This window comes from Trichechus manatus, unplaced genomic scaffold (assembly GCF_000243295.1).
Source record: "Trichechus manatus latirostris isolate Lorelei unplaced genomic scaffold, TriManLat1.0 scaffold00191, whole genome shotgun sequence".
Lineage (NCBI taxonomy): Eukaryota > Metazoa > Chordata > Mammalia > Sirenia > Trichechidae > Trichechus > Trichechus manatus.
In genome coordinates this window covers 4,627,303-4,640,740 of record NW_004444127.1, presented here as the reverse complement: position 1 = coordinate 4,640,740, position 13,438 = coordinate 4,627,303, and the positions used below count along the sequence as shown (strand labels likewise).

The following is a 13,438-nucleotide window of genomic DNA, read 5'->3' as shown; positions in this document are numbered from 1 at the left end:
AAAAAAAAAAAAAGTTCAAGAAGGGACAGAGTTGACATGTTGTGGGGTTGTTAACCAATTTCATAAAACAATATGTTTACTACTGTTTCATGAGAAACAATTTGTTCTGTTAACCTTCATCTGAAGTACAATTAAAAAAAAATTTGGTACACAGGGTACATAAAATTTAATAACAGAAAAATAATCCAGTAGAAAAACAGGCAAAAGACATGTATATACATTTCATAAAAGAGGGTAAAAATTAGTGTCTAATAAACATATGAAAATGTGCTCAACTTCAACAGAAATAAGAAATGCATTTTAAAACCACAGTAAAACCACGGTTCTATACCCACTGAATGATCAAAATACCAAACTTCTGACAATATCTGGTGTTGGTAAGTATATAGAGTAATGGAACTGGTAAACCCTGCTGCCAGGAGTGTAACTGATGATACCACTTTAGGAAAGAATTGCAACTGTCTCTAAAAGTGAACATGTAAATACCCCTACTTAACATGAAAGAATTTCTTTTAGAATGCGCACTGTGATGTTGCATATGATAACAAAAACTGGAAACAATCCATATGAGCACTGACTAGAAAATGGATACATAACCTATGGTATATTCAACCAATGAAATAATATGCAGTAGGAGAAATAATTGCACTAGAGGTATATGCAGCAATATAATCAAATCTTAGTTAACACTGAGTGATAAAAGTTAAGATTCAGAAAACTATGGTCTACATAATGTAATTTTAATAAAAGTAAGGAATAAGAAAATCTAAACAATATACTTTAAAGATGCATACATACATACTTAAACTATGTTTTACTATGATTAAAACATTAGGATTGGGACTACTTCTGACAAGAGGTGGAGAAATGACATCAGAGAAGTGCAATCAGGTAGTTTCAATGATATTGATAATATTCTAGTTAAGATGCTATAATATTTATAAATAATTGCATATGTTGTTGGATATACATGAAAAATTACACACTAAAATTTAAAAATAAGAAAAATTCTAAAATCTTTCTTTTAGTTAGAAAAGTAAACTCTCATTAAGCATAGATAATGTTCCATATTACACTTAAAAAATTCTTTCTTCTTTCTGGTTTTTGGATGTTAGGATGGGCTGTAGACTGAGAAAAACTTATTTTTTTACATAAAATTAAAAAAACAAGATTTTGTTTTTGCCAAAACAAATCATTACTAAGTCTATAGGTAAAAACTGTTTAAGTCTAATACAACTTTTAGTGAACATGCTGCTTATGCAAAATAATACATTTCTTTCCATATCTTCAATTTCATGGAGATAAAATCAGAAGCTCTACCTAGTCATTTAAGAACTGAGAGGACTTCTGGGCAACATGGAGCTATAGACAGAAGCACCACACAGTCCCTCCACAGCAATGACCCAAAAAACTAAGTCAAACAGAGACAAACGTCAATCCTTAAATCCTTAGCTGGTAATAAGGAACCCAAGGTCAAGAAGGAAGAGTGTTATGTAGTGGGGTTGTTAACCAATGTTATAAAACTGTATGTGTACTAACTGTTTAATGACAAACTATTTGTTCGGTAAACCTTCATCTAAAGTACAATTTTACCAAAAAAAAAAAACCAAAAACATAAAAAAAAAGAATTGCAAAAAAATGCACATAATAACTAACAAAGAATATATAAAAAATGTTTATAACTTAGTATTAATGTGATTTTCACATCCAAAGTGAAATAGTATATCTGTCCGCTAATCAAGTACTAGAATCAGTTTTCTTCATCAACCTCATTCCATCTATCAGAATTGCTCACTGATAGTGTCTCAAACCAAACACAATATCATGTCCCACTTAAATATGCAGAATTGCAAATGCATAGACATTGGCCAGAGGAACAGAAGTAATCTTAAACACAAAATGCACCATGTAGCTAAAAAACTGTTGTGCTAATAGAATAACAAATGGTAAAATTTTAAAACCACTCTCTTGGACTCAGAAATTTGTTCTAAGTATTAGCGAAATTGTTTTATTATTAATTTGGATGATAGAAAATTTTCTAGAGTAATTTGTTTTTCTCTTTTTAAAAGGAAAAAAAAGAATTTCTTCTAAGTCCCATTTCAGTATGTACTGAGAAAAATAAAATTACAATGTGAGCTCAGTTTTATTTTTATTTGTAACAGGAAGAATACCTATGCCTTTTATCCAGCCTCCAGAATGTCTCTATTAGGTTATTTCTAACCACAAAGAATAATGTACTCCACATTTTGGATGACTTTGCATCAATAAAGGGAAGTATTCCTAGAGAATCCATTGAATTGACTAAATCGTTCATTGTGATAATTTATTGCCTATTTGCTACTTTAGCTTTAGAAGTGGTATTATCAGTGTGGATGCACAGCCTTCTTCTACCTGTGGTTAACTTTCTGCTCCACATTTTTTCCATAGCATTTTTCATCTCAGAATTTCTCAAGGTGTATATCAGAGGATTCAACAGCGGAGTGATAACCGTAAAAACTGCAGTCATTGATTTGTCAATGGGAAAGTTGGAAACAGGTCTAACATACATGAAAATACAGGGGACAAAAAAGAGGACAACCACTGTGATGTGGGAGCTGCAGGTGGACAGGGCTTTGCGCCTCCCTTCCTGACTGTGAGTCTTCAGGGAGCTGAGGATGACTCCATAGGAGATCAGTAGAAGGATAAAAATTACCGTACAGATGGCTCCACCATTGGCAACCACGGTGAGACCCATAAAATAGGTGTCAGTGCAAGCAAGTTCCAATAAAGGGTACACATCACAGACGAAGTTATCAATGACATTGGGGCCACAGAAGGGGAGGCTATACACAAAGAGAAGTTGAACCACAGAGTGCAAAAAACCTCCAACCCAGGCCACCACCAGCAACAGAATGCAAACCTGTCGATTCATGATGGTCAAGTAGTGCAGTGGCTTACAGATGGCCACATAGCGATCATAGGCCATTGCCACCAGAAGAAAGACCTCAGCACCACCAAATAAGTGTTCTATAAAGAGCTGGCCCATGCAAGCTGGGAAAGAAATAGTCTTTTTATCACAGAGTAAGTCTACAATCATTTTGGGAGAAACAGCAGTGGAATAAACAGCATCCATGACTGACAGATAGGCAAGGAAGAAGTACATGGGGGAGCCCAGAGAGGGGCTGAAAATAACAGTCATGACAATGAGCAGGTTGCCTACCATTGTCACAATGTAGATGAGCAAAAACATGACAAATAACACTTTTTGGCCCTCAGGATCCTGAATGAGTCCCAGAAGGACAAATTCTGTTACATTGTTACTGTGTTCCATTAACTCTTCTGCAAGACTTGTTACAGAGATGAGAACTCAGGAGAACAAGACCTGTAATGAAATCATGAACAATACTATGAATGTGTCCATTATGTCATGGGGTATTTCTTCACTATTAATCTTCTACAGAGGTTATACATAATAAACATTTAGAAATATCTACTGAGTTTTTCTTCCACAGATTCCAATTCCCTCAACAATTCTACTTCTCAGATGACTGGATTGAACCTACAAAAAACAAGTTCTATCTCTAAATCTAAGTGGATCTTCTATAGAGAAGAACAGTCAGAGGCCCAATAGTTAATCATGTTTTCAAAGATGACAGTACTTGGCACAGAAGTCAGCAATGATAAAGGGGGAGAAGATTTCTACCCTCAACAAACTTATTCTCTGGTGGTGAAGATAAACTCTAAATAAATAAATTGACATAAAATCAGTACTTTGAATTGGTAGTATTTGTGGTGAGTACCTTTACAATATGATCTATATAGCACCAAAAATAAGCCCTCTTCAGGAATATCTCACTAAATATTATGATATTCCACTATTAGAAGATCGGTCCTTCCTGCCACAAAGGTGGTTGGGTCTTTATGAATCTCTTGTTAAATATGATGAGGCTGGACTTTGAAATGTATCAGATAACTACAAAATTCTTTAGCACAGTATTCCTTGTACCAATTATTTGGACATAGAATGTCTGTTTCTTCTTAAGGGTCTACAATGCTTTCCACTTCCTCTTTGCTTATCCCACAACTTTTAACACACTTCCATACTCTAATGACATAGAGTCAGTACTTTGAGTTGGTAGTATTTGTGGTGAGTATCTTTACAATATGATCTATATTTTCAGCAAATATTTTCGAACTGGAGTTAACTGACACATAACAATCACCAACTAGCACATTAGCAGCCAGTATTTTTAAAATCAGCTAGGGGTGAGCTGCGTAGTGATGGGGGAGAAAATAGACTCTGAGATGTGGAGAACAATGGAACCGAGTTTTATATATAATGCTTCTTAGGCACTGAAAGTGGTCAAAATTAGAACTTCAATGTCCAGATTCCAAAAAGAAACATACTCAAGGGAAAAGTCCAAACTCAGTGTAAGAAGGTATGAGTTTAATAATTTTCTAAATTTAGTCACAAACGTGTCTCAGTTTACTCACTGGATAATAAAAGGATTAAACTAGATGATCTCAGAATCCTTCCCAATCCAACTATCTGTGATACTATCAGTGGAACTCCTTCTTATTTTATTCTGCTGGATATTTCTATTTATATATTTATAATTAAACAACAATCTCCAAGTTCATCACTGTTACTTTAAAAATGCTAGCCAGTGTACAGATTTGATCATTACAGTGACCTAATAATGGTTAAGATGTCTCATTCGGTTTGTACCTATTTAAGGCCCAGCATATCCTTGGAGAGAGAGCATAGCACAGTGATGAATAATGTGTATTCTGGAGTGAAACTGTGAATTCCACCTTCACCACTTACTATCTATGTGACCATGGGCAACTTAATAAACGTCTTTGTGCCTCAGTTTCGTAATTTGTAAAATGGGGATACTAACACTACCTATGGCTTAAGTTTTTGTGTGTGTTTTTTGCATGTTAAGTACATAGAACACTGCCTGGAACCTAATAAAGAATCAATAAACAATAGCTTTTATTATTGTTCTTGAATGTTTCACTACGGACATTGGATCAGAATGTATCATCTGGATCTTTGCCAATTTAGTAATAAGCATATTACTTATAAAAAGAATATTATATACTTATAACTCACAAACACCCATTTTTGGACACAGGCTAAAACTGTACATCGTAAGAATTATCTATTTTGTTGTGTATGTGTAGTAATATCTACCTCTCATGGTATGTATATTGATGCAAGTTAAGCAGAAAAAAGGAAAAAATTGTACCCATGCATCATATGGAGACTTAAAGAGCAGAAAATGAAAGAAAAGAAGAATCAAATCAGGAAGTAGAGAAATTATATTTAAGAAATTAATATACACAAGTAATAAGAATATTAATATGTTAAATGAGGATAGTATTCTTAAGAAATCTTCTTCAGAAAGATTTCTTCTAGTGAAAGAGTGCTGGAAGGCCAGTTTCCTGAGGCTTCCTGGACTTAGTAGGTTTCTTGGGAAGCCATTAAAAATAAACATAGAGCGGGACTTCCGGGCAACATGGCACTATAGACAGAACCGCCACGCAATCCCTCCACAGCAAAGATCCGAAAAACTAACTCAGAAAGAGTGACACGCCAATCCTGAAAACCTAAGCATCAAATGAAGAGATAAAGAACTCAGCCAAACACCGAATGGAATAAGAAACTGACTGAGAACAGAGAGTGAAGAGAGATACATGCGGAGGTCTCCTATCAGCTACCGCAACACGGATCCACCATCTTGGACTCCTATCAGCGAACAGGCGGTACAAGAAAGCAGCTTCACGGAGCTTCCAGCAGGAGACCAGACAACCAGTAACCAGTGATATAGGCTTTCCCCATCCCCCACCCTTCTTAACCACTACTTCGCCTCCTCTGCTTCCTGCGGCCACAGTGTCTTGGCCAGGAAGCACCAACTTCAACCCAGTGTCGCTTGGATTCCATCTGCCCACACTGGCTGGCTCCCCGAGTGCCATTTGTTGGCTGCTGGTGTTGCTTTTTTCTGTTTCATTAGATTTCTTCCTTACCTCTCACCACTTCGCCCTTCTTTCTCTCAAATACCTGGCTCCATGTGCCATTTTTGCTTCTTCCTGAAAGGTTGTGAAACACTGCTCACCTGTAAAACTTCTTCCCGGCCCACACTGCCACGCTGCTGAGACCCCTGGGGATTTTGTTTCTTTGTTTGTTCTGATTTGTTCTGTTTTGATTGGTTTATTTCTTTTTCATTTCTCAGCTTGGAAACCCCTTCTAGCTGGGGGTACCACGAAGCTTGGTAGCTACTCCCTTACTCTGTGCAGATACACAGTGACATCCCTAGGGGAAAATATTTTTTCTTGTTTTATTTGTTTTGTTTTGTTTGTTTGTTTTGTTTTCTTCTCTATCTTTTTCCATTTTTGTCTTTCTTCATTTCCAGTTTCTTGTCTCTTTATACTTACCTTCACTTCCTGTCTCCTGAAAGCCTGGCGCTGTGTGCCAACTCTACCCTTCTAGCCAGGCTGTAATTCACCGCCTGGGAGCAACTTCCTCAGTTGTAGCAACTGTATGGGTGGGACCCCAGGGGGCGTTTCTTTTTTTCCCTCTAATTTTTATTTATTCATTTTTTAAATTTCATGCTTTTTCCTTCTTGTCATTTTATTTTTCTCCATTTATCAGTCTCTCATCTCTCCACTCCAGTAGCAAGCTCCCTTAGCACTCTTTTGAGTTTGTGTGTATGTTTTTGGCCCCTGTTCCTCTCTCCTCTCTCTCCTCTTTCCCATACCCATCTTAGCTCCACACATCACAATCTCCCCTGCTCCTTCCAGCCTACCTGCACTGTGCACTGAACATCACACTCCCAAGCAGCACAGGCACCACCTACAAAACCTGCCCTGCACTGATTCCCAGTCTGTCCTGTCAGTCCTAGTACGTGCCACAAACAACCCATCCTAGCATCTCCTCTTCAGCTGGACCTGCCCTGCTGTACCATACCTGCATGACTGACCCTGCCCATTGGAGAAGGAGGTGAAAAGTATTGTGCCCACAGACGAGTGAACAACAAAGAAGGCACAGCCTGCCTGCTCAAACATAACCAAATAAAACAAAAAAGCAGGACGAAACAAACAAATCTACAATCAATAAACAAGAAAATAACTACTGAATGCCCTGAAGACAGCAGACAATATCTAAACTATACAAAAACAGGACAGAACGGTTCCAGTAGGCATAGAAAATAAAACACCAGATGACTTTCCAGCAGAAGAAAAGGCACCAGAACTACCTGATAGGGAATTAAAATCTCTAATATTCAGAATTATCCAAGAGTTGAAGAAAAAGCAGACAAAAATGAGGAAAAAATAGACAAATTCATGGAAAAGACAGACAAATTCATGTAAAATACAGACAAAAAAAATGGAAGAATTCAAGAAAATAATACAGGAACAAAATGCTAAAATAAATTTACAACTAGAAATCATACAAAAACAACAATTAGAAATCCAAAAGATAAACAACAAGATTTCAGAAATGGACTGTGTCATAGAAGGACTGAGGAAAGGTTTGAAACAATGGAAAACAGGATGAGCAAAATTGAAGACAAACACTTGGCTACAACTCTGTTTGAGGAAAAATCAGAAAGAAGAAAGAGAAAAAAATGAAGAAACCCAGAGAATTATGTGGGATACAATCAAAAGCAAAAATTTGCCAGTGATACGAGTTCCAGAACAGGGGGAGAAAACAGAAAACACAGAGAGGATCACTGAAGAATTGCTGACGGAAAACTTCCCCAATATCATGAAAGATGAAAAGCTGACCATCCAAGAAGCCCAGTGAACCCCATATAGGATAGACCACAAAAGAAAATCACCAAGGCATCTCATACTCACACTCTCTAAAACCCAAGACAACAAAAGAATCCTGTGAGCATTTCAAGAAAAACAGAACGTCACATACACAGGAGAAACAATAACACTAAACTCACTCAGATTATTCCGCATAAACCATGCAGGCAAGAAAGCAATGTGATGACATATATAAAACCTTGAAAGGAAAAAAAAATTGCCAGCCAAGAATAATATATCCTGCAAAACTCTCATTCAAATATGATCATGAAACTAGGTCATTTCCAGATAAACAGAAATTAAGGGACTATGTAAAAACCAAACCACACTTACAAGACTTATTAAAGGGAGTCATTCGATCTGAGAACAAACAACATCAGACCACAGGCTCAATCTAGTACACAGGATTGTACTAGCCACATACCAACCTAGAAAATGAACTCTTAAGGACTATCCAAAACCAAAAGAATTACAACAGGGAACCAGAGAGGTTCATCTGTAAATGACAACAGCATCAGAAGAATAAAAGAGGGAATAAAAGGTGTAGGTGTAGAACCTTCTAATGGAGAGGAAGGAGCAACATAGACACAGAGAGAAGCAAGCACAAATCAGAGAAAGACAGATGCCACATGGAGACTGTAAAATAACACAGGAATGCTGGGGCTAGAAAAGCTGAGACAAGTATCTTCCCCCAGAGCCAACAAAAAGAGAGGGCCAGATCCTTCCCTAAGACCTAGTGCCCTGAATTTTGACTTGTAGCCATCTAAACTGTGAGAAAATAAATTTCTGTTCTTTAAAACCAAAAAAAAAAAATCACAGAGCCCATCCTAGAAAATAAAGAATAAAAAAGAAAAGGAAATGAAAGGAAGGGGCAAAGGGAGAGGAGAGAAAAAGAAAGAAGAAAGAGGAGAGGAGAGAAGATGGGAGGAGAGGAGAGGAGGGGAGAAGGAAAAGGAAGGAAAGAGAAAGAGGAAGGAAAGGGGGAAAAAGGAAATTCAAAAGGGAAAACAAAAAACAAAAACAAACACATTGATTCCTCAGAGCCCCTGGCTTTCATGGTCAAGGACAAACTCAAAGAAGAGAGAATAGTACATATGTAGACACAAACACAAACTTTAGGGTTACTCTTTGTTGGAGAAAATTGTTGAATTACTAAACCTCAAGTACAGACAAGCTGATTTCATTCATATTGATTTTGCTGGAGTGAGGGAACACATGTAGATGAATTTTGAGCTTTCTTTTAGAAACTAGCTGTAATGAACATTCTATATGTCCAGGTGATTCAGGAGTTCTACCATTTTTGAAGCTATAGATTGATAAAGGCATAGCTGTTGAAGAATATAATGGTAAAGATACTTCATATATCTAATTGTTTTTTAACTACTTATTTTCTGCAGGGTCTAGTGCCCTTAATTTTATTAATAGTCAATGCTAGATTTCAGTGGAATAAATATTCTATTGGCCAGCTAAATTATTTACATGTAAAAAAAAATGAGTATGTAAACTATCCACTATAGTTTCAGTCATCAAAATTTGATACTCTAAAAACTAAAAGTATTACTAGGCTTTCAACTTAAACCACTAAGTTAACACTTTTCTAGAAAAAAATCATTTAATTTATTTTTATAAGAACATGGCTTTTTACAAATAGAAATTAAAATACCATAGTAACAGAAATACCCTCTCCAGTACATTGCAATTACTGCTTTATAAGTCTCTGTAAGTGGCAGTAGGCAAGGTAATTCCTGATCACCAGTTTCTTTTTGTACATATGCTAATAAGGTTGTCATAATTTTAAAATATCACACATAAAAGCACATATTAAGCTTCCAGACATAAGAGGCGTTTGTTCTTTACACCCTGACACACTTGATATAATTCGTTTTAAATGCTCTCATTCCAAATAAGGAGCCTTGCTGGTGCAGTGGTTAAGATCAGCTGTTAACCGAAAGGTCGGCAGTTTGAATCCACCAGCCGCTCCCTGGAAACCCTTTGAGGCTGTTCTACTGTGTCCTACAGGGTGGCTGTGAGTTGGAATCCACTTGACTCGATGGCAATGGTTTTGGTATTTAGATTTAGTTCAAATACATCTAAATTAGTTACAAATCTTTATTAACATATCAAAAAAACTATGAACCAAGATTACAAATTTATTAACTTATTTTTAATGCACAACACCCTTGTTTTCTTATGTGGCAAATGGACAGTAAACATCTATCAGGCTAAACTACTAAAGCCAAATAGACTACGTATGTTCTGGTTAATTTCTGTGTTTCCCTTGCTTAATTTTACAAATTCAGAATTAAGCTAATGAAATATATTTAAGACGTTAGCTATATTTCAATATATCACGTAAGTTTTTAATGAGTGTCCTCTGTCAGATATTTCAAAATCTCACCTCTTGGGTCTTGTCCTTGGTCCTGAAAATCAGGGCTTCTTTCATCGAGAATAATTGCAGATCCCTCATGTATTTATCTGCAGCCACAGAACACATGACAATGTGTGGCTGATCAGTGGGATCAAGAAATAGCTCCAAGCGGTTATGCTTTTCATACTTCCACACAAGCTGCCCATCCAATCTTTTTTTTTTCACACAAGTGTAGAAGTGTTTATGTATCCAAAGTGGGTGACTGGAATATGAAGACATTTAAAAATAATGTCAATTTTTACAATACAAAGATAGTAAATAGTGGAATGTTCTCATCTGTTGGGAAAATGTATTCAAAAAACAATGAAGATGCAATGTTTGCACAACTGTGTGAAAACTGGGCAAATTAATGGAAATTAACCTGGTCAACCCTATTATTTAGCGACACAAACAAAAAAAAAAAAGGAAAACTCACTGAAATTAGTTATTTTAATTTTTCTCTTTTTAATCAATTATAATAAAGCAACCAAAAAGTATTTTACTTTGATTGAGGACTTAGGGTGGCATTCATGTCCTTAGTCATTAAATTCTGTACCTAACAAGGAAAATACTGGGATTTAACTTCCCAAAAAAGGCAATAACAGAGCTTTCTCACAGATAAGAGTAGAACTTTTCAGCCTTTCAGTCATTCAAATAGCATATCCAAAGACCATTTCTCTCCTCATTAAAAGACTGACCCTACATCTCTCCAACCTCACCCGAGAAAATCAGGACCTTCCACAAATTCCTAAAAGCAATGAGGGATATGTGTCAACAGAAAATATAACAAGAAAACATCGACAGGACTAGATACCAATTAAAGAGAGTCTCCAGCCTGGACAGGAATTTGAGTTTTCAGAAAACTCTTGGGTCATTCTATCAGGAAATAATTCTTCCATTTATATGTATAAACAAAGTCTATGGCTTTTTACATCATCACTGTTTTAAATGAAAGACAATGCAAGTTCATTATAAATTAGTTTGTTAGAATATCTGGAACAAATTCAAATGAAGTAACCTCCCTGGACAGTTTTCATCCCTGGACAATCCCTAGAGGAAAACGGACTTGGGTCTTGTCAAGAAAAAGTAGCAGACAACAACGTAATGTAAAAAGTCTGTAATGTGAAGAGAAAATTCTAAAATAAAGTGAATAATAAATTATGAGTTTTATATTAGTAAATCTTTACTTAAGGCAGATAATATATATTCCAAAATGAAGGGAGAACCAGCCCCAGATTCTCTTGCCTAACTAACCATATTCCTAGCAGAGGAAGGCCTTACTCTGATTGTTAGAGGCTCTATACTCAGTAAACCCTAAGACTCAGAGGCAGAGAACATTGGGACTAAGGAAGTTACTGAAATTTACCTTCCAATTCTTGAAAAGGCAGATAATCACAGTTTTGTAGGTCTGCACTGGAGCAGATGATGTTGATCTAAGCCTGAATCTAGATGAGCTGGAATCAGAAGGATTTATTTCTCAAACACAATCAGTAACTGCTTTCATGAGTAGTCACAACATGAAGATTTATGTCCTGATCCAACAGGATGTGTCTTAACTTAATCACTTTATTTTCAATTGGACCAAGACTCTACTTGACTAGGACTTCAAACTGATTCCTTAACTGAGTCAGCTAAAATTTTGCTTGCATGCATGGCTCCTTTATACAATATTGATACATTTTATCAACTAACTCTGAAGCATGCCATAACTTTGACCTTTGTAGTTATGATGGTCAATTAATAAATACCCATATAGTTCAAAAAGTTAGTTGTTTTTTCTGTCATTTGCAACCAAAAGCATCCTAACTGAAACACCCTGATCTTAAATGTGTATATGAAATTAGGTTAATTTCTATATGTGTGGGTGTGTCTTGAAGCTGTAGCACATAATTTTAATTTTTACATTATAATCTGTCTTATTATCAAGAATAGTTTATTACTCTTTCAAAATTTGATTGCAATTTCCATATTGCTCTGTTTCTAAATGAACTTTTAGAATTAGAGAAATGTTAGGCATAGTTATCTGTGGAAAGAAATGAAACATATATTTACATTTTTCCCCAAGGATTTACTTAGCATAGTATCAAAATTTTATGAGATAAAATTTAGGTATGATCATACTCAAAGAAAGTTAATTCATTACATTCTTCTGGTAGTCCATGGCATATTAAATATCTTTTGCTAACACCACAATTCAGATGTATCAATTCTTCTGCCTTCTTTTTTTCTTTCTATAGCTTTTGCATTAGAAAGTCATAACACTAGTTCTCAATAACTTTGGAAATGTCTATTATATGAACATATACATACTGGAGACACTACAGAAGCCTAATACTGCCACCCAGTGAGGAACTCTAGGAGGTGGGATTCAAAAGTACCCTGATAACAATAGCAAGATGTACATTATTTGAAAGAAAACTACTGGAAGACCATTGGACTTCCATAAAGACACAGGAAATGACATCATGAGTGCTCTTGATGTCATGGGTGATGTCAGCGGATCATTCACAAAAAGACTGAGCCACACAAAAAGCTCCTTAATACAAAAATAATAATAATACATACAGATATATGTAATGGGATGTGGCTCAGGTGAAGTATATCATGCTCATAAGTATAACTTTCAGAACAAAATGGAACCTCTGGCAAGATGTCCACTTCCATTGTTGAGTGATATAATGCAATATTCACTTCCTGTTAAAGGAAAACAAACTACTTTGTTTCCAAAAGAAACTTCTCAAATCGAAGTGTGTGATTCAATATGGAAATCTGCTGAAATTCTCCCTCTGAATGGTACAGAGGCAAAGAAGTCATAGTTAATTCTACCCAATGGCCAGATGTATGAGCAGCATATTTAGCAGTGCAGGGAGCACTTGGTTCTCATAGTCAGAGCAATATATGGCTATTTACACAATAATTGGTTGTGGTTAATACACTCACCAACAATCCCTTGAGGAATGGACAATCAAGAAATGCAGTGATACCTTTTAGCTCAGTGGTGAAGTTATCTCCGAGGTTCACTATCCAGCCTGGGAGTGGACAGCCCCGTAAAACCAAATGAGACTAACGAGGTACAGGAGTCCAGTGACAAGGGCCAGAAGGCAGAACGGGACAAGGAAGCTGGTGATAGGGAACCCAAGGTTGAGTAAGGAAATTGTTGATGTGTTGTGAGATTGTTAACCATTGTCATAGGGCAACATTTGTAGTAACTGTTAAATGAGAAACTATTTT

At 36.1% G+C, this 13,438-nt stretch overlaps 1 protein-coding gene across 1 annotated transcript; it reads right to left on the bottom strand.

Moving 5' to 3' along the window:
• Positions 1-2,224: 2,224 nt before the first annotated feature.
• On the bottom strand, positions 2,225-3,328 carry LOC101345238 (olfactory receptor 4A5-like). The gene has a single exon (XM_004387739.3). It carries the CDS (start codon positions 3,308-3,310, stop codon positions 2,324-2,326), a length of 987 nt encoding a protein of 328 aa, XP_004387796.3. The 5' UTR covers positions 3,311-3,328; the 3' UTR covers positions 2,225-2,323.
• Between the last annotated feature and the right edge of the window lie 10,110 nt (positions 3,329-13,438).